The sequence below is a fragment of the Drosophila sechellia genome, chromosome 3L, assembly GCF_004382195.2.
Source record: "Drosophila sechellia strain sech25 chromosome 3L, ASM438219v1, whole genome shotgun sequence".
Classification (NCBI taxonomy): Eukaryota; Metazoa; Arthropoda; class Insecta; order Diptera; family Drosophilidae; genus Drosophila; species Drosophila sechellia.
Genome location: NC_045951.1, coordinates 11399573 through 11420236, shown reverse-complemented (window position 1 = coordinate 11420236; position 20664 = coordinate 11399573). Strand labels below are relative to the sequence as shown.

At 41.8% G+C, this 20664-nt stretch overlaps 5 protein-coding genes across 5 annotated transcripts; 3 read left to right on the top strand and 2 right to left on the bottom strand.

The window, feature by feature from the left end:
* The first annotated feature begins 4678 nt into the window (after window positions 1-4678).
* On the top strand, window positions 4679-7949 carry LOC6605325. The gene is made up of 2 exons (XM_032718301.1): window positions 4679-4942; window positions 7322-7949. Exons 1-2 carry the CDS (start codon window positions 4843-4845, stop codon window positions 7576-7578), a joined length of 357 nt encoding a protein of 118 aa, XP_032574192.1. The 5' UTR covers window positions 4679-4842; the 3' UTR covers window positions 7579-7949.
* An 835-nt stretch (window positions 7950-8784) lies between these two features.
* On the top strand, window positions 8785-9662 carry LOC6605323. The gene is made up of 3 exons (XM_002030124.2): window positions 8785-8948; window positions 9025-9165; window positions 9222-9662. Exons 1-3 carry the CDS (start codon window positions 8891-8893, stop codon window positions 9497-9499), a joined length of 477 nt encoding a protein of 158 aa, XP_002030160.1. The 5' UTR covers window positions 8785-8890; the 3' UTR covers window positions 9500-9662.
* On the bottom strand, window positions 9602-10830 carry LOC116801029 (dimethyladenosine transferase 1, mitochondrial). The gene is made up of 2 exons (XM_032718300.1): window positions 10738-10830; window positions 9602-10674 (listed from the first exon to the last, which is right to left on the bottom strand). The coding sequence occupies exon 2, from the start codon at window positions 10672-10674 to the stop codon at window positions 9682-9684; it is 993 nt and encodes a 330-aa protein (XP_032574191.1). The 5' UTR covers window positions 10738-10830; the 3' UTR covers window positions 9602-9681.
* Window positions 10310-11146, bottom strand: LOC6605322 (cytochrome c oxidase assembly factor 3, mitochondrial). The gene is made up of 2 exons (XM_032718302.1): window positions 10738-11146; window positions 10310-10681 (listed from the first exon to the last, which is right to left on the bottom strand). Exon 1 carries the CDS (start codon window positions 11087-11089, stop codon window positions 10826-10828), a length of 264 nt encoding a protein of 87 aa, XP_032574193.1. The 5' UTR covers window positions 11090-11146; the 3' UTR covers window positions 10310-10681; window positions 10738-10825.
* Window positions 11147-11591: 445 nt separating this feature from the next.
* LOC6605321 (F-box only protein 32) lies at window positions 11592-20518 on the top strand. Its single transcript, XM_002030122.2, has 5 exons — window positions 11592-11769; window positions 12608-12875; window positions 18274-18563; window positions 18626-18807; window positions 18871-20518. The coding sequence occupies exons 2-5, from the start codon at window positions 12769-12771 to the stop codon at window positions 19345-19347; spliced, it is 1056 nt and encodes a 351-aa protein (XP_002030158.1). The 5' UTR covers window positions 11592-11769; window positions 12608-12768; the 3' UTR covers window positions 19348-20518.
* Window positions 20519-20664: the final 146 nt, after the last annotated feature.

Below are 20664 nucleotides of genomic sequence, written 5' to 3'. Positions count from 1 at the left end.
ATTTGGTAATTTAAATCTCTTCATCCCAATCGCATTGTTAGTCGCCGGCATAAATGTAATTTAATCGTTTCCAGCTTACTTGATTTTTTTCTTAACTTTTCTGCCGGTTTCTGCGCTAAGTGATTTCTGCCAGCGGAGCGTTGAATTCAAAATGCGGGGGAGTCGTCGCGTAAATTGAGCGTTTCGAATGTGGGCAAATAAAATTAGCGGACTTATTCAGGCACTCTAGAGTGCCTTATCCGATTAATTGAAACAAAAATGCGTATCGAAGCATTAAAAATTACGAAATAGTCTAAACTTGCCTAGCAACTTTTGCGAATGTGCTTAATGGTTTGATAATAAAGTGGATTAACGTCATTGGTAGAATGCGATCAATCAATTGTTAATGGTCAATTTAGGAATTCAAAGGGAATCTAATTTAAAGCACTACAGTATCTGAAAATATTTCGATCTTTAAACAGCATATAATCACAATTGGTGCTCATTCATGTTTAATATTTATTTTCCATTTATATAAAATCCCTTTTTCCACTGCAAATATTACTGAATTATTGCTTGAAATTTCAACGAATAAATGAGCGCGTGCCAGTCACGAAATTGCCTCAGATATTCAATATTTCATGATATGCACACCTATTTGGGCATATCAGTTGACGGCTTTTGGACCTTGTTAGTCACATGATTGGCATGCGGAAATTCCCCAAAATTATCCATTCCTTATTTGATTTGATTTTTGCATAATCGAATATTCCGGGATTTAGTCCACTACGATGAGTTTTTTGTTCAATGTTAATTACTAGGAATGTCGAAATTCTAGCTCAACTGGGGTGGATCTAATTAACTTAGTCATGGCATAACTAAATTAGTCGGAAAGGCTTCCTTATGACTTTTATGAAGCTTATTTTGTGGAAGTACCATGCAAACAATGAAATTAACAAAATCTTGAGCATCACGAGACATGGCTGTTCTAAAAAATGGTCTTAAGACGATAAAATTCGATTTAAATTCAATCCCAATTCAAAGTTAATGACTAAGTCGCTTCCAGTCTAGATTCCAAATTAAATTAAATTCCGTTCTGGTTATATTAAAAGAGAAAAAAAAAAACCAAAAGCTTTGCATAAACCGGCACATATTTAATGAATTTTAACGTGCGTTTCAAATTCTATATTATTTAAATACTACATGTTATGAAAAACCTGTAGGTTTTTAGAATATGACAACTAGTTGAGCACTTTCATTTAGATTGATGCCCAATTGTGAAGGCGTATCCAATTCGACAGCCCCAATTTGGCAAATGGAATCCAAGATCAATCAGCTAATGGCTCTATCAGGTATTCCCCAAAACGGTGGGCTAGCGACGTAAAAGGGAAAGAAATTTCTTTAATCCCAGACTCGATAAATTAATTCGACTCGAATTTGCATATTTAACACGATGGCTTTGTTTACCGTTCGAGAGTAAAAACCCCGAGCATCGAAATCCGCATACGAGCAGAAGCTAATTTGAATCGAGTCGAGTCTGGCGCCAAAGAAATTGGCAACAATCCATCAAGTTATCTGAGCTCCACGTCCGCTCCATGTGCTAATCGATTTTTGGCTATCTTTGATATATATATATAATATATATGTATAGACGGCTATGTTTTTTACTCAGCCGATCGGCGTTAAGATTTTATTACACATTGCCGTCGCTACTGTCGCCGTGGATATATAGAGATATAGCCGGATGGACCGGTCTATTTTCCTATGTCCATTCTACGGCGATTATACAGGAATTCCAGATGCGACCACGTCTGCTGTCGCGTCTCCAAGTCGCCACAGTAAATTTTGGGAATCTGACAGATTTTATGGCAAATGCCAACACAATACGCGCATCATAAATTCATATTCAATGGTACTACGACTATGAAAAAAGGCTTGAAACTCCTTAGCATAATGTAGAACAATCGGAAATCCCAAAGGTGATATAAAATATATATATATCAAGAGTAGAATAAGTTAGCATATCAAGCTTTTTTCTAGGAAATCATAATCGTAATCTTAACTTATCTTAAAGTATACCCTTTCTACAGCTCAAAGGGCAATGAATTTCTGCAGAAGAAGGAAACCAAGAATATAGACATTATAAATGGTACATTCTAATATATACCCCTATAAGCCAATATATTTATCACCTACTCATTGCGATGGCAAGGACGAAAGTGTAGTGACTTGGCCAATAAAACGGCGTTAAGACCCCTTGTCCTCCGCCATCCAGTTATGGGCCAAAAACCTGTGCCATGTTCCAGCGAAGTGAATGTTTACGACGGACTCATGCATAATGCATCGCACCCCAGCGGCAATTAATCAACAATTAATTTTTATATAAATTGATCGTTTATTGGCTGAAGGCAGAAATTACCTGCTCGCTACCGTGTGCGCCGCTGGGCTGAAGGTGGAAAAAGACAATATTAATTACTAATTATGCGCGGCGTCAAAACAACAAAACTAAGGCACATAAATATTTATCGATTTGTCTCCGGCTATACTACAACCAACTAGCCGTCAGAATGGCCTGATACCATATGTATATTGTGTATATTTTACACTGGATATCATCGATGGACACATGGAGTTGGCGATGGCACGTAGGCCAACAAGTCCCATGGCAATAAAAATCAAAACGAATCAACAATAAATCAAGCGCAAATCGGACGCTACGAATGGAATTTTTAGCATAGTTCATTGGGGAACGACCTTATCGCCATGCCCTGAGCCCTGTGTCAAGAAATCAGCAAATACCTCGGAATACAGCCAGTCCGAGTCCGAGTCCGGCCATAATTAATAAATTCCAGCGTGCGCCGCTGGATGATTCGCTCTTTGGATTCGATTGGAGCTGGAGCTCCGGCCAAACAAACAAAAAAACACGAAACAACAAAACAAAACACAAATTGACGTCACGCTGGCCCAAGATATTGGCGATCCTCGGCAAGTGCGACATACGTATCAAGGCTTGCCGGTGGAAATGGAAACGGGTTAAACGGGTACGAGTGTTCAAGCCCAGATCCCCAAGATCCCAAGCAAACACAAACAACGGGGTCTTAATCAAAAATTTTGCCTGGTTTTCAAAACAACGCGCGAAACAATTGGGTTGATCGAGAAGTTGACCAGTTTTCCTGGAAACTATAAAAAATATTTGGATTAATAGATGCAAAGATAGTCGGAGGATCTTAGATATTAGCACAAGCACTTATAACTAAGCTAAGCATTGCATATTAAGCATACGCAGTGTTGACGCATTTCTGTAATATGAAAGATTATTGAAATATTATTAATATTATATTTCTATAGTTAAATATTTATAAAATTTGAATGTTTTCATGTCATTCTGTATACGTTTGAAAATATTGATCACTGCGTATGATTGACATTTGACATTTGAGTACAGCAGTTGATAGCAATATACCTAGTTAAGGACAAACTTTGCTTGCTTAATCTATGTCCTAGTGAGTAAACTTTTTGCACAGACTGTTGCGCAGGCCTACAGCTTGTAATAAAAGCACTAAAAAGTCGGGAAGCGACTAGTTTTCATTAAGAGTTACGCCTTCTGTTCGCAAAAAAGTGGCGGACGGCGACAAGTTGGCGTCAGCCAAATGGGATAATGAGAACGGCAGCAACAATTTGAGCTTCCAAGCCTTGCCAGGTTCATCAACCTACGGGGGAAAAATATTTGCAATACATTTAGGCCTTTTGTTTAAGTGTGGCAATTTAAGCAAGCTGCAATTAAATACACGAGGAATTCATATCAAACATTTAGAATTCAGGCAAAATGCTGTTGACACCTAAATGTTTATAACTTTTTGATTGCAAACAGTTTGGGTAAATTATCGAAATATATACATTAATACAAATGCAATAAACAATGAGTAATTAGCAGAGAATTGGATGAATTTCCATTTTTTAAGCTAATATATTAAGCTAAATGTACTTTTTAGTTAAATAAAGCCAACCTTGCATACAATAAATATTTTAAAAATCCATGTTAGCTTGTCTTAGACATATCAATTGTTCTTTGAACTCCTACTCTTTGATCTTCAACACCTTTCCAGGTCATCATCAGTTGTCAGCATTTTCCCTGAGCTCTTTGCACACCTTCAAAGCACCGACTTGCCAAATTTGGTAAGATCTCTTAGCCGCATTTAGCAGTGATTCGATCGGTTAGCAGTCCATTTGATGCGCCTCGACAATTGCCGGTTAAGTGGGGCTCGTCTTGCTGAGCGAAGAGGACTGCCATTTATGAAGATCAGGAGTGGGCGACCCCGCATTCCAATGCTAGGCACACCCAGACACCAGGCCCCAAAACGGGCTGCATAATTAATTGAGCAAAACTGCAAAATAATGCAGAACAATGGCCGGGCATATTGGGGCTGTAAAAGCATTTCGCCAGCTCATGGTGATAGCTCTCCAAAGGCTATAGCGAAACCATAGCCACGGAGTGGGACGAGGTCCGTGAGATTTATGGCGCTCGCCCAACTCCGGAATATCCCAAACCGCCGCGTTCAAGAAAGAAGCAAAACATGTGCTTGGTTGTGGGCCCAAGTATCGAGAGCCAGATCTGGAGAGAGATATAGCCCGATCGTGGGCTCTCTGCGCCTCTCGATTCCAAGTGACTTAAATATGGGTGCTCCCAGCGAGGTAGCTTCAGTTGGTTACTGAATCTCAAACCGTACACAGCTCCTAAAAAACCTGAACACCTCAAGCTAAACGCGCAAAAGACCGCAAGTGCAGAAAAATACGAGAGTGGAATCGCACCCAATTATAAAATTTCTTTTTAAATCTTAAACAAACAAAAAACTCAACTGCAAAATGCAAGTGGATAAAATTTGTGCCGCCATCGCGCTCATCGCAATCTTCGCCAGCGTTGTGGATGCCGCAATTTACTCCCAGCCCGCCATCTTCCATCCTGGTAAGGATTTATTCATGAAATAGAGATCGTTGTAATATTACCTTTTTTTGTGTCAGAATTAATTTGTTATTAGTTTGTTTTTTTGTTTTGTTTTTAAGTTCAGTTGCTATTGTTTCCAACAATATTGATATGCCAATTTTATGACCAATTAAGCTAAAAGCTATAATATATAAACTACGACCCCATCTGTTAAAATTGTTCGGACAAAAAGTTTTATTGCGACATTGAGAAAAACGTGAGCTTTCCATTAGAGTTTCGATTAAAGCTGTATGCGAATTGAGATGATTGAAAATTCCATTAACTTGATACATGCTTAGGCAGTTTTCCAATTAAGTTTCTAATTAATTGGCGACCTTTTCCAGCCACGAAAAACAATAAAAAACGAAACTTTGATAGGCAGTCGATTTTTTGATTGATTTACGATTGTTTCGATGATTTTTCGAGGTATAGTGTTAGCTCATACTAAGTTGGACTTTCAATCTGGCGGATCGACTCATACAGAAGATTTCAGGAATAAATTTTGGGCACAGACAGAACTTTGACGTCAGATATCGGGCAATTTTTGTTTATGATTAGGATGTCGGACATGTGAGTTATGGGTTGATATGTTTGTGATACCTGGCTGCTTTCGCTGACGTCAACAAACACAAATCGAAATGGTAAACAAAAGAAAACAATAAATACGAGAAACGCAAAAGCCGAAAACGAAAACAACACAAGATGAAATTTGTCAAGTTATTGGCCCCCTTTCGGTTGTGTAGCAGATACAGATTCAGATACAGATACAAATAGAGATGGATATGAATTTTTGGGTTTTTCGCATTCGCCAAAAATTCGCATAAGAAATGTGCTGATGTGGTTATTATTCAAACGCTCGACTAATTTGCATCGCTATGCGGATTTAAGTTAGAAAACTTATCGATTATCCCCTGGACAGATCGCCAAATCGCCAGATCGCCAGATATTTCCCTGCTGCCGAATTCATTGAATTATTCATGTGTGAAGGTCGTCTGACGTCTTTGGCTGGGAATACCTGGCATCTAGGCGACTGGCTTACTAATCTATAAGAAATTATCGTGGACTGCTTAAAAATAGGCGATGAGTTCACGCGGCCGGCGATTAATTGCACAATTGGCTGGAATGCGTGTTCCTCCACTCTTCGAGTGGTAAATTGATGGCGAGTGTCATTAATCAAACTTACCCTTCTATTCGGTAATTTATTTTTGAACCCAACAACTCAACAATTCCCCGCCGCAGGCACTTCGTTATAAATAAAAGCACGAGTACGCCATACGCCGAACGCGCTACATCGCCATCTGTCAGCTTGACTTAGTGCTCGAGGTTTAAAAATAAATGCCAGTCCCCGGTGCGCCAAATCGTAACCACAACCGGAGGCTGCCCATTCTTCTTGTCTCTGATGTATTTTTATCCCAGCAAAGTATACAGCCGCCACTTGTGTGCCAATTTTCTTGTCGAATGACTGTCAAGTTCGTGCCTTAAGTCTTTCGTTTTCTCCGCCCGTGCAAGTCATGGATAGTTACAAAAATAGATCCCTTCTTCAGACGCAAAAGTTTCCATTGCTTCAGCTGAACTCATAAACCATTGTAAATTTAGAAAATACATATGGAGTTACCTTATTTGCTCTCAATACTTTTTAAACTCAGAAATCTCCCCTTGAGCTGGTTTGTTTTCGATATTTTGTTGTTGTTTTGTAACCCAGTCCAGTCTGCGATATGCACATATTTAAATTTCATTCGGGCACAATCACGATTTATAGCCACTTCCTCATGAGCTCGCAAGACAGGGGACAGCGCATAAATAAATCGCAGTAACTACGACAGCATCGGGGAAGCAACAAAGAAGACTGGCCACTTCCGCTTGCAGCACAGTAAACTGAGAACAATTTTTATGCTTTGCCACAGCGGAATGTATTATTTTTGCATTAAGAGCACTAAACTTAAGAGTCTTGACCCTGCCAAACTGGAAACAGATATTACATTTTGATTGTTTCCGTACAACAGGAAAATTCATATCATAAGTGGTTTTTTATTATGGCAAGTAGTGTGTTTATAGCTTAGTTCGGAAATATAGGAGAAAATTGCCTTATTCCTGTGTGCTCATTTGCCTTTCTTCTTTCTTTGCTTTGCCACAGCGGAATGTATTATTTTTGCATTAAGAGCACTAAACTTAAGAGTCTTGACCCTGCCAAACTGGAAACAGATATTACATTTTGATTGTTTCCGTACAACAGGAAAATTCATATCATAAGTGGTTTTTTATTATGGCAAGTAGTGTGTTTATAGCTTAGTTCGGAAATATAGGAGAAAATTGCCTTATTCCTGTGTGCTCATTTGCCTTTCTTCTTTCTATTTCTTGCAGCCCATCCTGGCAAGTGCTTCGACAAGCTGACCCGCAAGGCCCTGCTGCCCGACAAGGAGTACAAGCCGAAGGGCATCTGCGCGGCGATGACTTGCAGCCTGGAGGCGCGCGAGATCAGCATCGAGACCTGTCCCTATGTGGAGGCACCTGGCTGCGAGGAGCTGCCCAGCGACCCCAACTGGCGGTTCCCCAAGTGCTGTCCGCAGTTCAAGTGCGTCGACTTCAAGACCGGCAAGGACTTTATCGTCTCGCTGTAGATCGGCTATATGTATGGATCCATCCTATATAGCCTCAACTGAAACGTGATTTTACATGAAATGTATTCGTAGTTTTGTAATACCTGAATGAGAGAGAGAGAACGAGAGATGGAGTGAAAGCGAGAGCGAGCGAGTGTGTGTGCGTGTGTGTTTCATTCTTAATTTATTTATTTTAATTTGTAAATAACACATTATCTGCATAAACCCTTAAAAACCCGTCATGTTTGAAAATGTGAACATAATTCGATTTTGTTTTGATTTATTCAAAAGTCCCTGTATGCGATATTTGCAAGTATGACTAACCACCATCCACCAGCTATGTTTAGTCCATAAGATTTAAGCGAAGTAATAAAAAATCAGAAACATGCAAATGTTTACTTTAACGTATTGACTTGGAAACGTGATTGGCAGAGTCATGTCCAAATTTGAGGTTTATTTGCGCTGTCCACCGGATTACGCGCTCTTCTTTTTTTGGACTTTGTCAATAATCCACGAGATTATAGCCGGCTGACTCATCTGCGGACCACTCGTTGGGCAAACATCGCACATGCCGCATGTGAAACGAACCGCAGCGCAGTTCCAAATACGATCAAAAGTTTATTGCTCGGAGAGTCCAACGGTTTGCCGATTGATTGTGCGCCTGATGCGAATGCTGAATTTATAGCCCGGTTTATGAGGCCCAACAGGAAATGCCCGAGCCTTAGCAATTGAGGTTGTCATGAGCGGATGTTACGAAAATAGAAGTTGAACTTAGACTTTTAAAACCAATAAAGAAAAGCTATTGCAACCCGACCGCTTGATACGGCTTGTGAGCATTTTATTTTTAATGGGTTCTGTTCTTAAATAGATCTTAAATGTGCCATTAGCTTATTATTAAGCGAAAGTGTTAACTTTACGTCTAATAAAATGTATACAAAGATTCTACCTTTATTCTTGCTATTACATTTTAGGGACATTTTAAATTTTAATTTTCTAGCATATTAGATAAAAATTCGGTAATCAAATTAGATACTTTAAATAGAATTTTGTAATGTATTTTGTAGTAAAAAAAAAAAAGGACTGTATGTATTGTAAATATTTGGATTTGGCGCCATGTGTTCACACTTCCGTGTTGACTAACACTTATTTAGTATATTTGTGCAACGGCTGGTGTTGCATTTTATCTTTTTTGGTATATTTTTTATCTGAGCAACACGGTTACATTTGTTGACTCATTTGCGGTCACACTGCTCTCTAGGGCGTATCTTTTTTTGTTATTTACGTTGTGTATTTGTGTTATTTTGAAAAGAAACCCCGCTTTATTGAACAAAACATGCACTCCCTGACGAATCTCATCGTGGCCCTGCTGCTGGCAGCTCTAATTCACGAGGGTAAGTAGTGTTTTCAAACTTCTTATCCAAATGGTTACATATGTATGTGCTTTAACTAACGACAATTTGTTGACAGGCTCTGCAATTTGGTGCTACCGCTGCACTTCGGCCACGCCCGGCTGTGCGGAGAAGTTCAACTGGCGGGGAATAGGATTCCTGGGCGAGCACTGCCCGGAACCGGACGACATTTGCGTCAAAGTGACGGAACGACGCGGCGGTAAGCGGAAAACCTCTGTGATCCGAGCTCCATTAACAAATGTTACTCGCTTTTAGCCAGGGAAACAATCACACGTGACTGCCTCAGCGCGCTGAGCTTCCGCAAAGACATACCCGCCGACAAATACGAAGGATGTCGTCCTGCCGCCCACGATGAAAAGCTAGCGAACTACGTTAACCACACGATCAAGGAGCACGACGTGCGCCGTGACTACTACACGGACACCACGTTCTGCTTCTGCTTCCTCGATCACCGATGCAATGGGTCCAGTGGCCTGCAAACGTCTGCCGTAATCGGTCTTCTCACCCTTATTCCTGCTCTGCTTCTACGCTAGAATCTCCGCTCGAGTGCAGAATTTACGTGCCTTACTAACTCGTTCTGCAACGACGAATTCCGTCCAACATTCCACACTTTTTGTACAACCTTTTGACATGACTACAGCTTTTAGAGTCTTGTGTTTACTCAACTAATTAAATACATTTTACCATATTTATAAACAGGAGTGAAATCGTTGCTTTAAAGGACCTCCGCATTTTTGGGAGCCCGGTAATCATAGGCAGCCACGTCGGGTCGCGTCACCAGATGCTCCGAATAGACTTCGGCCAATCTCAGGCACTGCTCCACCGTTAGTTCAAAGGGACGCAGCGTATCCTGTACTTCGGCACGCTCGAATAGCTTTTGAGCAACCTCCTCGCGATCTTCCGGAGGAAGCAGGGTGCCATAGCCTCGGCGACAGTACTTTTGGCGCATGCTAAAGATGTGACGGACCACGCGCTCCACTAGGTGAAACGGCAATTGCGTCTTGGGGCGCTTTAGGGGAATTAGCTTGACGACGCCCACATCCACCTGAGGTTTCGGAACGAACGCCTTGCCCGGTATGGTGAACTTCATGACGGGTTCCGTCCACACCTGCGACATCACCGACAGCCGACAGCGTTGTTCGCCGCCTACGGGGGCACAAATTCGCTCGGCCACCTCTTGCTGGAAGGTCAGAGTCATACAGGTGTCGATGCGCCGGAAAGCACCACGCCTGGCGGCCAAATCATCAAGCCAATTGATCAACAGTCGAGTGGATATGGCGAACGGCAGGTTGCCAATCAGATGGATCCGCTGTGAGGTGTCCGGGATGTGCTGCTCCATGTTGAACCGCAGGATGTCATCATAGTGGATGTCGAACTGTATGTTTAGCGGACTGGCGCACTCCTTGAGCAACTGCAGTGTTTCGCCGAAGCGCGGATCCTTCTCAACAAGCAACAATCGCTGTGGGTGACGACGAAGAATAGAGCGCGTGATACCGCCAGGCCCGGGTCCCACTTCCAGAACTAAATCTTTGGGATCGATGCGCCCCGCCGACTTAACTATCTTGTCCGTGAGCCGCTCGTCCATGAGGAAGTTCTGGCTGAGCTGTTTCCTGGCCTGTAGTCTGTAGAGCTTCACCAGCTCCCGAATTGTGGGCATTGGTGGCAGGCGCATGCCGCTCTGGAGCACACGGGCACTGGGTTGGGCCATCTGTAAGCTTATTATATAAAAATAATATAAAATGGAAGGGACTGGGCTGATATCCAGACTCACCCTGTTGTGCAACGACTTCAAAAAGTGTAAAACTGTTGTAAAATGAAGAAAACGCTTACGAACTAGGGATAACTAACGCTGAAATTAGCTAGGAAGACACCTTCTTGGGCTCCTCGAAGTCGTCCAGGAACTTCTCCTGCTGCACCGAAAAGATGGAGTATCCGTAAATGGCCAAAACAGAGACACCCAAAGCGCCGGCGGTCAGTAGATTGTTGCGGCGGATGCGCTTCAGTTTTTGCACGCGGTCCAGGTTCTGCTCCTCGATCAGCTTCATGAACTGCAGCTGCGCCTTGTCCGGCTTCGGAGCGCTTTCCCCGTACTTGATCTTAGGTCCCTGCTCCGACGCCGACATTATAAACTCTGCTAAACGGCCTTTTTTCGTGCTTTCCTCGCCGATTTGAGAATTATGAAATCTGTCGCACTGTAATAGTGTGGCCGCAGCTGACCGTAAGATGGAACAAGCGGTCACACTGACAAAATTCACAAGGCTTTGCACTGTTAAGTTTACAGCTTGCTGGGAACGGTACTTTTCTATTATTATTATTTTTATTGGGTTAATAACAAAAGCTATATTGTCTGATTACTGTGTTACCTTTTGCAATATAACAACAACATTTAAATAGATAAAATAAATTATGCATAAACTTCGCTATTTCTGAAAATAAAAAAAATATTCCTTTATTCATAAGTTAATAAAAAAGAACATGCTTTGCACTTAATGATTAATGCCTGTTTTTAATTCCTGCAATCATCCTCTTTTTTGCTCGATCCGGCAGCATTGCCGCTGCATTGCAGCTCCGTGGCTGCGCGGTATCTTTTGGCGCCCCACGTACGGTCACTCCAGCGCGAGCTGCGCGTTTGCGTCCGTTACAACGAGTGCTTAGTTTAGTTTTCCTCGATTTGGGGCCCTGCGGAATTGGCAGTTCACTTTCGTTGGTGGCTCGAGTGCGACGTGAAGTGCGGCAGCGAAGAGCGCTTTTCCAGGCACAGTGCGCCACTACTTGCCTGCAAGTCAGCCACAGCAATTTCTCGGTAATTGCGTTGCAAAATGCGTAATTAGAGCTTGGGGGAAAACTGCGTTTTCCGCAATACCAGAACGTGCCCCATTTTCACAAGAGCGTACGCAGATCCGTCAGTTCAGTGATTCCTCTAAGCTCAATGTGGTAACGAGAGCCATGGCGATGACTTTGAAATGCGGAAATGAAAGTACAAATTCGGTTGCGTGCTGGGGAAACGGCTCTGAAAATTTTACAGCCAATAACAAAAAAGGCAAAACAAACGCGTAATTGCAGAAATCAGCTGTGTACCTACGGACGAACCAGAGCCACAGAAAGAGAGGGGCAAACGCCCCCCGCCCGCGACCCATTATCCCCCCCTCCGTGCACAACTATGGAGCCCAACAGCTGGTCGCGAAGCCCTCTCTCTCGCGCTCCCTCTCTCTCTCTCTCTCTCTCTCTCTCTGATTGTTCTCGCCTTTTATGGACTAACTTTTGTTTTTATTTTGATTTGCTTTTCTGGTTCATCGTATGTTTTTCTATTTATTATTGTTTCATTTTCTTTTAACTTGACTTTTAAAAGCGTGATTCTTATAATTCCTGTTTTTCGCGAAAATATTTACCTTAAATGTAGAAAAATTTATATGTTCATTTTTCCTGCTGAAAAGGAGACATTCATTTATTTGTCGTTAAACACAAAGTGTATTAATCTCAATTTGCTTAATTAGGGTTTTTTGAAATGAAATACTAAAAAAAGTAATTAAATTATGTATATTCCTTTAGATTTTCAATCCCAATCGAACAGCTATTATTCCTTTGTTTTTACAGCTTAGGCAGCTGAAAATTGTAATTAATTATGAAATTCCCTCTTGCAGCTAAATCAAACGCGTTTCGTCAACCGCCGTCCGCTTAGGCAGTAAAAAGTAAACAAACAATACAAATCTACAATCTCACGCGAAAAAACAATAAAGCGATCGTTCGGAAATTAGTGCAACGTAGACAAAGGCAACTCAATCCGCATCCAGATCCACAAAAGATGGCGTTCATTTCGAAAGACTTTCGGTCGCCGGGGGAAACTTGGATCAAAACCGATGGCGGCTGGGAGCGTTCCAAGGTGCTGGAGTGCGGCGGAAAGCGGAAGCGGTAAGCTTACAACATTTTCACAAGCGGCCAACAAGGCAGCTTCTTCAAAAGGCCTTTGATTGGCAATTTCCCAATAGTTAAAATATCTTCAAATGCTGTGGAAACTAAACGCACTATTTTGCATTTCTTTAAACGTTTGCTCAATCTACTAAATATCTTTCAAAGAAATAGATAAAAACGATATGACTATTAACTGTTAAATATGTAGGCGCTAAACTGAACATACGGTTGAGATTCTATATCATCCATTAAGCCATGTAAATAATAATAGTATGATGCGATAATCACTGCACTTTCGTTCATCGCTCCTTATATGGGCATCTGTTAGTAAGCTCTCCCTCAGCCCATTAATAAACTACGTAGTTTTATTCGAACTGCGATAAGATATATAAAACTATAGTAACTGATGTCAAAAGTGCGTTTCGAAAAGAATACATTCTTGTTTAAATAGAATTCAGGAGGTAATGGAAATCGTATACGAACTGAAATTGTGTTGTGACATTTGAGTTAGTCATACTTTCAAGTCACGTTTCTGTTAGTAAAAATATCCTGGTTTCCGTTCGTCATTGATGGCTAGATTTCGGCTTTTAAATGTATTGTTTATGTTTTTACGCAAAACAAGGTTGTATATGCAAAAACCACTTTCAGAAATATTATCTTATCTCCTCAGAGATAAAGGTTTGCCTTGAACTGATTCGAGCTCGACACCTTTCCTACTATTCCCATATTGTATCATATATATCAGAAAGTGGCTAGCCTTATCGTTAAACCTTAAAGCTAATATTGACAATCGAGTAGTCCCATTGTCTAGCAGTTTCAGTGCCGATATCGAAATCTTTAAATCATTCAGTTTAATAGACCTGCGTTTGGGTCCAATACCCAGTGGGGCCATTGAAGTTGGCCAAAGCAAACTGGCGAATAATTGTTGTGGCTCAAACAATGGAGCCCACTTCCCTTCGCTGGCCAAATCGATGATTTCTCAAACTAAAGCCCCGGGCAGCAAAATGCCATCGAATTTTGTGACAATGCTTGCATATTTAAAGGTGTTATATGCCCCTGAAGAACTACGTTTAGAGTTCCTCAAAACGCAATGGAGTAGCTAGTGATTACAGTGGCCTGTTCCAATGGCAAAAACACCAATTGAGTCACTGCAAATGGCTGAGAAAGCAGCAGAAGTTCCGTATCTAGAGTGGTTCCATGGGTAGTTGTATCTCAGCCATCTGATCGATTGCCCATTTGATTGATTGCTATTGTCCGCTCCAATGCAATTGGAAACTGCGAGTGGAACAAAAAGTTTAGCAGACATTAAGACAATGGATGGTGAGAGTGAAAATGGGGTATGCAAAAACCGAGAGGTTTTATGCTCATACCTCAAATTCAATAGATATTTTCCTCTTTTCCCATATATAAAAAAAATCATCTTTCATATAATGTAGAAATTGTAGCTTCAATGCATTTTTAATTTGACAAGATGATGGATTTCCAATATGCCTTTATTTATGAAAAGTACCCGTTTGATGACTGACATAAACCAAATCGATTCGAGGGGGAAGTTGGGCGGAAACGCGGAGTTGGGAGGTCGAAAGTGGGCGTCAGTGGGCGGTGCGGAACCTTGAGCTTTTGGTGTCGTTTGCAAGCTCTCTCACAATCCCATAGTTTGGCCTAAACTTGACCGAGTTTTCCGCCTACGGTTAGTTGGTGAACGGTTAGCACTAGTATAGGTGTTCCTTGGGGTCTTGGAAGTTAGCAGGGGTCATACTTGAATGTCTGCCCGCCACTTAAAGTTCTTCCAATGGGTCTTATTATGCATTTGGGTGCCCACCTTGGGTGAGTTTCTAATTTGGGAACACTTTCAAATATATTTTTCACACAACTGCAGTCGAAAGTATATAATTAAGATTAATATTTAGATTCATGAGCCCAGATTAGAGCATATTTATTAATTTTTATGTGTACAAATACATAGTAGTTCTATGGTTTTCGCCTCAGCTGTATATTTTGGGTTGACTAGATCACGAGTGGCGACGTTATTTCCGCATTTTTCCCATTTACGACTACTCGAAAAGCCAAAAATAATCGCCCCTCCATGGATTTGGTTGCGTTCTTTATGTGTTGTCAAAAGTGCACTTCAAGTTCCCTCGATTTTCCCCTGACATATTCCGTGTGTGTGTTATTTTAGTAGTTTTTACGATGCTCTGTCTTATGTAACTCCGCGGCTTATCTGGAAATAAACTTTTAGAGTTCAAAATCAAGCGATTTAGTAATGCCTTCTAATCAGCAACCCAAGGTTTCGATTTCGACATCTACGTTGATTTTGAAACATGAATTTTAGTTTCATGTATTATTTTCGGCTGATCATAATTCGGGAAGTGGAGCATTCCACATTTTTCTAGCCTTACGTGACTGAAATTGTATTACCATATAGATTTCCTAGTTATTTTAAAACGCTTTTACCCGCTTTATCGTCGAACTTGCGTGTCCATTTCGTAACCGTGTTAAGCACTCGTTTTGAGCATTACCCAACTTTCTTTCTGGTCAATTAAAAATTCAAATGCTCGTCGCCCGGCACTGAACCCATTAGATAATGCCTGAAAATAATAATTAGAAATGCCAGATTGCATGGAAAAGCGAATCCAAAGTGCACACGCGGACGTGGACGCCACTCCAAGTCGGAGACCAAGTCGAAGTTGGAATCGGACCCACTTTCACTGCACTCTTCGCTGCACATCTGTGGACAAACGATCGCCATTTGATCGATTTTCCCGCCCGTCTTTCGCTCCCCTTTTCATTTTTCTCTCTATTTTTCCTTACTTTGGTTTTCCACTCGATCAAGATGCATGAGGTCGCGAAAAATGGCCTCTCATATGAGTGCTAAAAATTATGATTAATCGACTTGAATTTCGAGCGGTTTTCCGAAAGTTTTTGTGTCCAGAAATTTATGAAAATATGAAAAGTTTTTCTATATCTAAACTATACTTTCAACTCATGGTTGTGGAAATATAATAATAATTATTAGAAATGTTTTTCAAAAATAAGTTATTAAACTTAACGATGTCAGATGAAACTCAGTTAAGTTTCTCTTTACATTTTTATTTATTTTTTTAGTTTTTGAAGAGCTCTGCTATTTGGCTATAAAAACACAAATTTTTAATTACTTCAATTAATTTTATTGCATTTCTAGCATAAAATGCAACCGAACCACATGCTCACCGGCCTAATTATATCTTTGGCAAGCAAAGATTTCCATTCCCAAATGTGACTTCCTTCAATTTTCGAGCATAAATTTAGAAGCATTCGAAGCGCTTTCTGGTCCTCAACTCCGTTTCCAATTATTTATGTCGAAAAAGGTCACTGGCGTATAAATAGAAAAGCAATTTTCCGCCGCAGCTCGTAGTTTTTCCCGCTGCGCCTGCTGCCTGCCACTCAAGTCAGCCAGTAAAAAGGGCCCCGCACTCCTATTCATTTGTTTAATTCGCTTGGAGAAAGGTAAACGAACGCTTGATGGTGACGTCGTTGAGTGATTTATATGATTCACGTGGTCGTCGGCCGCGGATTCGGTCTGCTGGCTTGCCTGGATGGATGATGGCTGTGGGCAGGGCCGCCGGAGTTTTCCATCTCCATCTGCGCCGGGGATCCGCAGTTGGAAGAATCCAGGGAGCAAGAGCCGCAGCCCGTGCAAGCGCAACAATTTCATTGTTCGTCGACTATTTTTAAACAGATCCACGGATATGTAATTGCACATTTATCCTAAAACACACACAGAGCAGCGACAACATCACGAATTTCGAGCAAAACGACGGGAAAGCGCACAAAAATAATCAAAACACAATAATTGGCGTTGAAAATTGCAATAATAAAGTGTTGACTGGGATGGTCGGATTTCTTTGTTTCTTTTATCAGCCATGAGTAATGCGATTCGCAACAGTCGATTTTGAGTTATCTCTCCCAATGGTTATAAACATCAATCTAACAACTATAAATAATAGATGTGTTAGTCCATTTTGCGTAGAATAGTCATTTGAATTGGTTTTAAATTGAAATGCGAACATACAGTGCCAAAGCTGGAAAGGAAAACCATAACAATAACAGATCATAGCAGCAACACATGGGTGTACAATGCACATTAGCACATCAGCGTTCCCCCATTACGTATACGAAACGTTGGCCAATAAAAGCGGGTGACCTACTTTGGAGACCGGGCCAAGCCAACCCAACCCCACGATGGTTCTCGGCTCTCGACTCTAGACTCGCCTAGGAGCTTTTGTGCGTTTTCCTTTCTAGTTTTTCCGTTGGGCGCCCCACTTTGTTTTGTTGTTGCTCTCCTTGGAGCATCTTTAGTCGCAGCTTCTGGTTGGAGCGTGAGTGGATTGCCACTGATTACGGACCTAATTCTGGGGTGGAATTAAATTTTGTTCTGCCTGCGAGAAGGAGAACCATGAGCAGGACGGGCACCTGAAATACCAGTCAGCCAAATCGATGCGCCTTGACCATTTGCGGCTTGTGGATTCGACGAGGACACGTCCTGTCCTTGGGTGCCGTAAAATTGTTTTTGATTTACCCCAAAACTGGGTCAAACTGTGCTCTCGTGTCTCTTGGGACTGCACTTTGTCTAATTGAAGTTTTCCCCCCCATAATTGCCTTGTAATTACATTTTCTTAGCCCGGGCTTTTTCACAACTTTCAAATGCTGCAAATGTCGATTTTCAAGGTCGTTAATGGGTTTTGCTCGGCTTAATGGCATTTTAAGCCGAATCTGTTTGGGAAATTGATAGCTGCAAACACATTAAGTGCATTCTATTGAATAAAAAACGATATAGCAGATAATAAATAGAAAATAAATTTAAGGTAAAGAAGAACATATTTAATTGCATACACATGCACAAAAACACATTTTCTAAACGGCAGCATTTCCCAAGTGACACCTAACTTTGTTTGAAATTGAATTGCAAATGTGTACAATTTCACAAATTACGCGACCCACCGCTTGTAATTTCATTAAACATGGCTAAAAACTTGACACTCGGCTGGGTTTCCTTTCCAAATTGCTTAATTTAATAACCGGACAGGGCCGTGAATCAGATGGTGGGAAATTGGCCAGCTTCCGCCTCTGGAAAAGCGGCTCACGAGCGTTTAACACTTGTAAGCCGACCAAATCCAAATGTTGCCAGCAATTGCCGTGCAAGAGTTGGCATAACACACAACTGGCCAAACAGGATGGTGCCCCATGTTGAGGGGAGTGCCATGGCGTTGTACCGAATCACTTCCGAAATGTTGCATTGGTACACTGGTGGAAAAAGGTTGGGTGTTTTGTGTTTTTGTCTCTGGAATACAGAAGTTTTTTATGATTGTGAGATATGTATATACGAAACTAATTTACTATATATTCTATCCGTTTGCAGTCACCACTCAGAGGGCAGCAGCAGCTACCAGGACAGCGACAGTTCGGAGGAGGAGGCATTGATGCCGCCGCATTACCACATCACCATCCGGTGTACCAGAGAGATAGCCGGGTTTAATGGGCTCAGTGAGGCTGTGAAGCGTCTGGATTTCAGGCGATCGGTGCGGGATCGCAAGCGGTTCCACTACATATGCGCCTTCCTGCTGCTCGTGTCCAACAAGGGCATTGCCAGTCTGCCAGGCAGTGCTCAGCGCCAGCTGCTCCAAATGGTCGAGGAGGTGGCCTCGCATGGTAAGCTAACTATTTTCAAAGCATTAACTATTCTAAACTAATAATATTATTCTATTACCCAGTAAATGACAGCCAGCAGCATCCGAATGTGCTGCGCGGCTTGGCCCTGAAGCTGGAGCACATCGTCAGCCAGGAGAACCAGAAGTGCTGGGGCAAGCCGCTGGGCAGCACGTACCTGTGGAAGGAGCACATGGCCACCATCAAGCGCATACAGCGCGTGGCCAGCCAGATCGAAATCCGCGAGGTAAGCGCCGAAATCTATATTTATAGTTTGATTTTACTCATTATCACTATAAACTTATCCTAGCCCGATCCGGAGGCCAAGCCAAAGCTGCACGAACTGCCGGAGGAGTGTGTGCGGGAGATCATCCTGTGCATAGCCGATCATCGGGACCTGGAGTCGGCCGCCGAGGCCTGGGAGACCATGGCCAAGCTGGTATCCGAACAGCGCATCTGGCGCGAACTGACGCGCTTTCATTTCAACCAGCGCCAGATTCACACCATTCTGGACCTGGACAAGTTCAAGCAGATGGGCGAGATCAAGGACTGGAAGCAGATCTATCATCAACTACGGCGCACCTATGGCGTCAACGATGATTACCAGTTCGCCGAGGTGCTGGCCCTGTGCCGCTCCTGCTGCTGCCTGTTCTGGCCGTCGGATGGGCACCCGTGCATCGTCGATCAGAGTCCCGACTACAAGCAGCGGCTTGAGGAGGCCGGTGGTCAGTTGGCTCTGGCCCAACCAGTTCCGCCCGCCCAGTTTCTTAAGTACTTCTCGTTGTAAGCCGGATGTTCGGACCAAGGGAGAGAGATATAGATAGATCGAAAGTATTTTTACGGCCCAGTGGATAGGTTGTTTATGCGTGTGTTAAAGTTTTACCCTTGGAGAGGAGAAAAGGAGCAGAGGAGGAGGAGAGGAGTTGATAGTCGAGGAGCGGATCAGAAAAAGCAAAGTGATAAAGAAATCCCTAATCTATACCTACATACGTTTATACGTAAATCGCCAGGCTCGTTTCCATTGGTTTACAGTTTGTCCACGGTAAAGGACGTGGTTTCAGTTCAGTTGTTTGCCAACCAGTTGTATTACCACATCTGCAATCTGTGCAGGACCGAAGATTACTATTAGTTGTGTAGACCTACATACATATTTATCTATCGACTCGCGCGTGTCTGTTGCCAGGGTCCAATTCTGGGTCGCTAATCTTTGGGGTCGGAGTGGTTATAGACTTATTTAGGACACGCAAAACGAACTGCCACAAAACGAGAATAAGCGATTATTTTTTGTCAAACTGATTATTGCAGAACGTGTATCGAGAAACTATTTTTAATGTACCAGTATGTATAATTAACGTTTTGTTCATTTTTTGAGACAAAACGAGAAATACACTTTTATGCATGACTTTTGAGCGATCTATTGTAGCGTTTAAGTCTAGTTTCTTTAACGTGTATCAGCTGCTTTTGGTGCTAAATCGTATTATAAGTTCCAATCAAACGAAATCAAATCAAACCAGCTCTTGTAGTTACCCAGTCCGATTCGATCTGTAGTCCCGAGTGGAAGGCGTAGCGTGGGGAAAATCATGTGATGTTGCAGGAAGCAAAGCTAGAAACGAATACACCTACCTAACGATAACAAATCTTCAAGCGATTTGTCGCTAAGCAATGCTATACATATAAAAAAACTAGAGAATCCTCTTACCCCACAGACAGATTGGAAGCCAAGTATTTTCCAAAATATAGATATTGTTAAAGTGTAAAGTGTATAGATGCCCTTTAGTAGAGACCCCGATCCAAGCCTCAAGATTTCCCTGTAAAATACCAGTTTGATCACATTAATTTTACTATAACTATTACTATTGTAAGTACGAAAGTTTTAGCATTCTCAATCATTTGTTTGCAAACATTTCTACGCGAAATAAGTCTCTCATTTTATGTTTAAAATAAAAATTGCAAATAATTGTGGATTACTTTGATTGTTTAATTTGGTATAAGGAATAAAATGAAAAGCCATATGTTTGTGTCTGCTTATCCGGAAGGCCGTTGATTGCGACATTTCTATTGACCAAGCAGTCAGTTGCCATGGATAAAATCAATGGTTCACTAT

Excerpts from the sequence above, each read along its gene's own strand:
- LOC6605321 (XM_002030122.2), top strand. The coding sequence starts at position 12,769 with ATGGCGTTCATTTCGAAAGACTTTCGGTCGCCGGGGGAAACTTGGATC. Across the intron at positions 12,876-18,273 it reads TGCGGCGGAAAGCGGAAGCG|TCACCACTCAGAGGGCAGCA; the intron begins GTAAGCTTACAA and ends ATCCGTTTGCAG. Across the intron at positions 18,564-18,625 it reads CGAGGAGGTGGCCTCGCATG|TAAATGACAGCCAGCAGCAT; the intron begins GTAAGCTAACTA and ends TCTATTACCCAG.
- LOC116801029 (XM_032718300.1), bottom strand. The coding sequence starts at position 10,674 with ATGGCCCAACCCAGTGCCCGTGTGCTCCAGAGCGGCATGCGCCTGCCA.
- LOC6605322 (XM_032718302.1), bottom strand. The coding sequence starts at position 11,089 with ATGTCGGCGTCGGAGCAGGGACCTAAGATCAAGTACGGGGAAAGCGCT.
- LOC6605323 (XM_002030124.2), top strand. The coding sequence starts at position 8,891 with ATGCACTCCCTGACGAATCTCATCGTGGCCCTGCTGCTGGCAGCTCTA. Across the intron at positions 8,949-9,024 it reads GGCAGCTCTAATTCACGAGG|GCTCTGCAATTTGGTGCTAC; the intron begins GTAAGTAGTGTT and ends ATTTGTTGACAG. Across the intron at positions 9,166-9,221 it reads AGTGACGGAACGACGCGGCG|CCAGGGAAACAATCACACGT; the intron begins GTAAGCGGAAAA and ends ACTCGCTTTTAG.
- LOC6605325 (XM_032718301.1), top strand. The coding sequence starts at position 4,843 with ATGCAAGTGGATAAAATTTGTGCCGCCATCGCGCTCATCGCAATCTTC. Across the intron at positions 4,943-7,321 it reads GCCCGCCATCTTCCATCCTG|CCCATCCTGGCAAGTGCTTC; the intron begins GTAAGGATTTAT and ends TATTTCTTGCAG.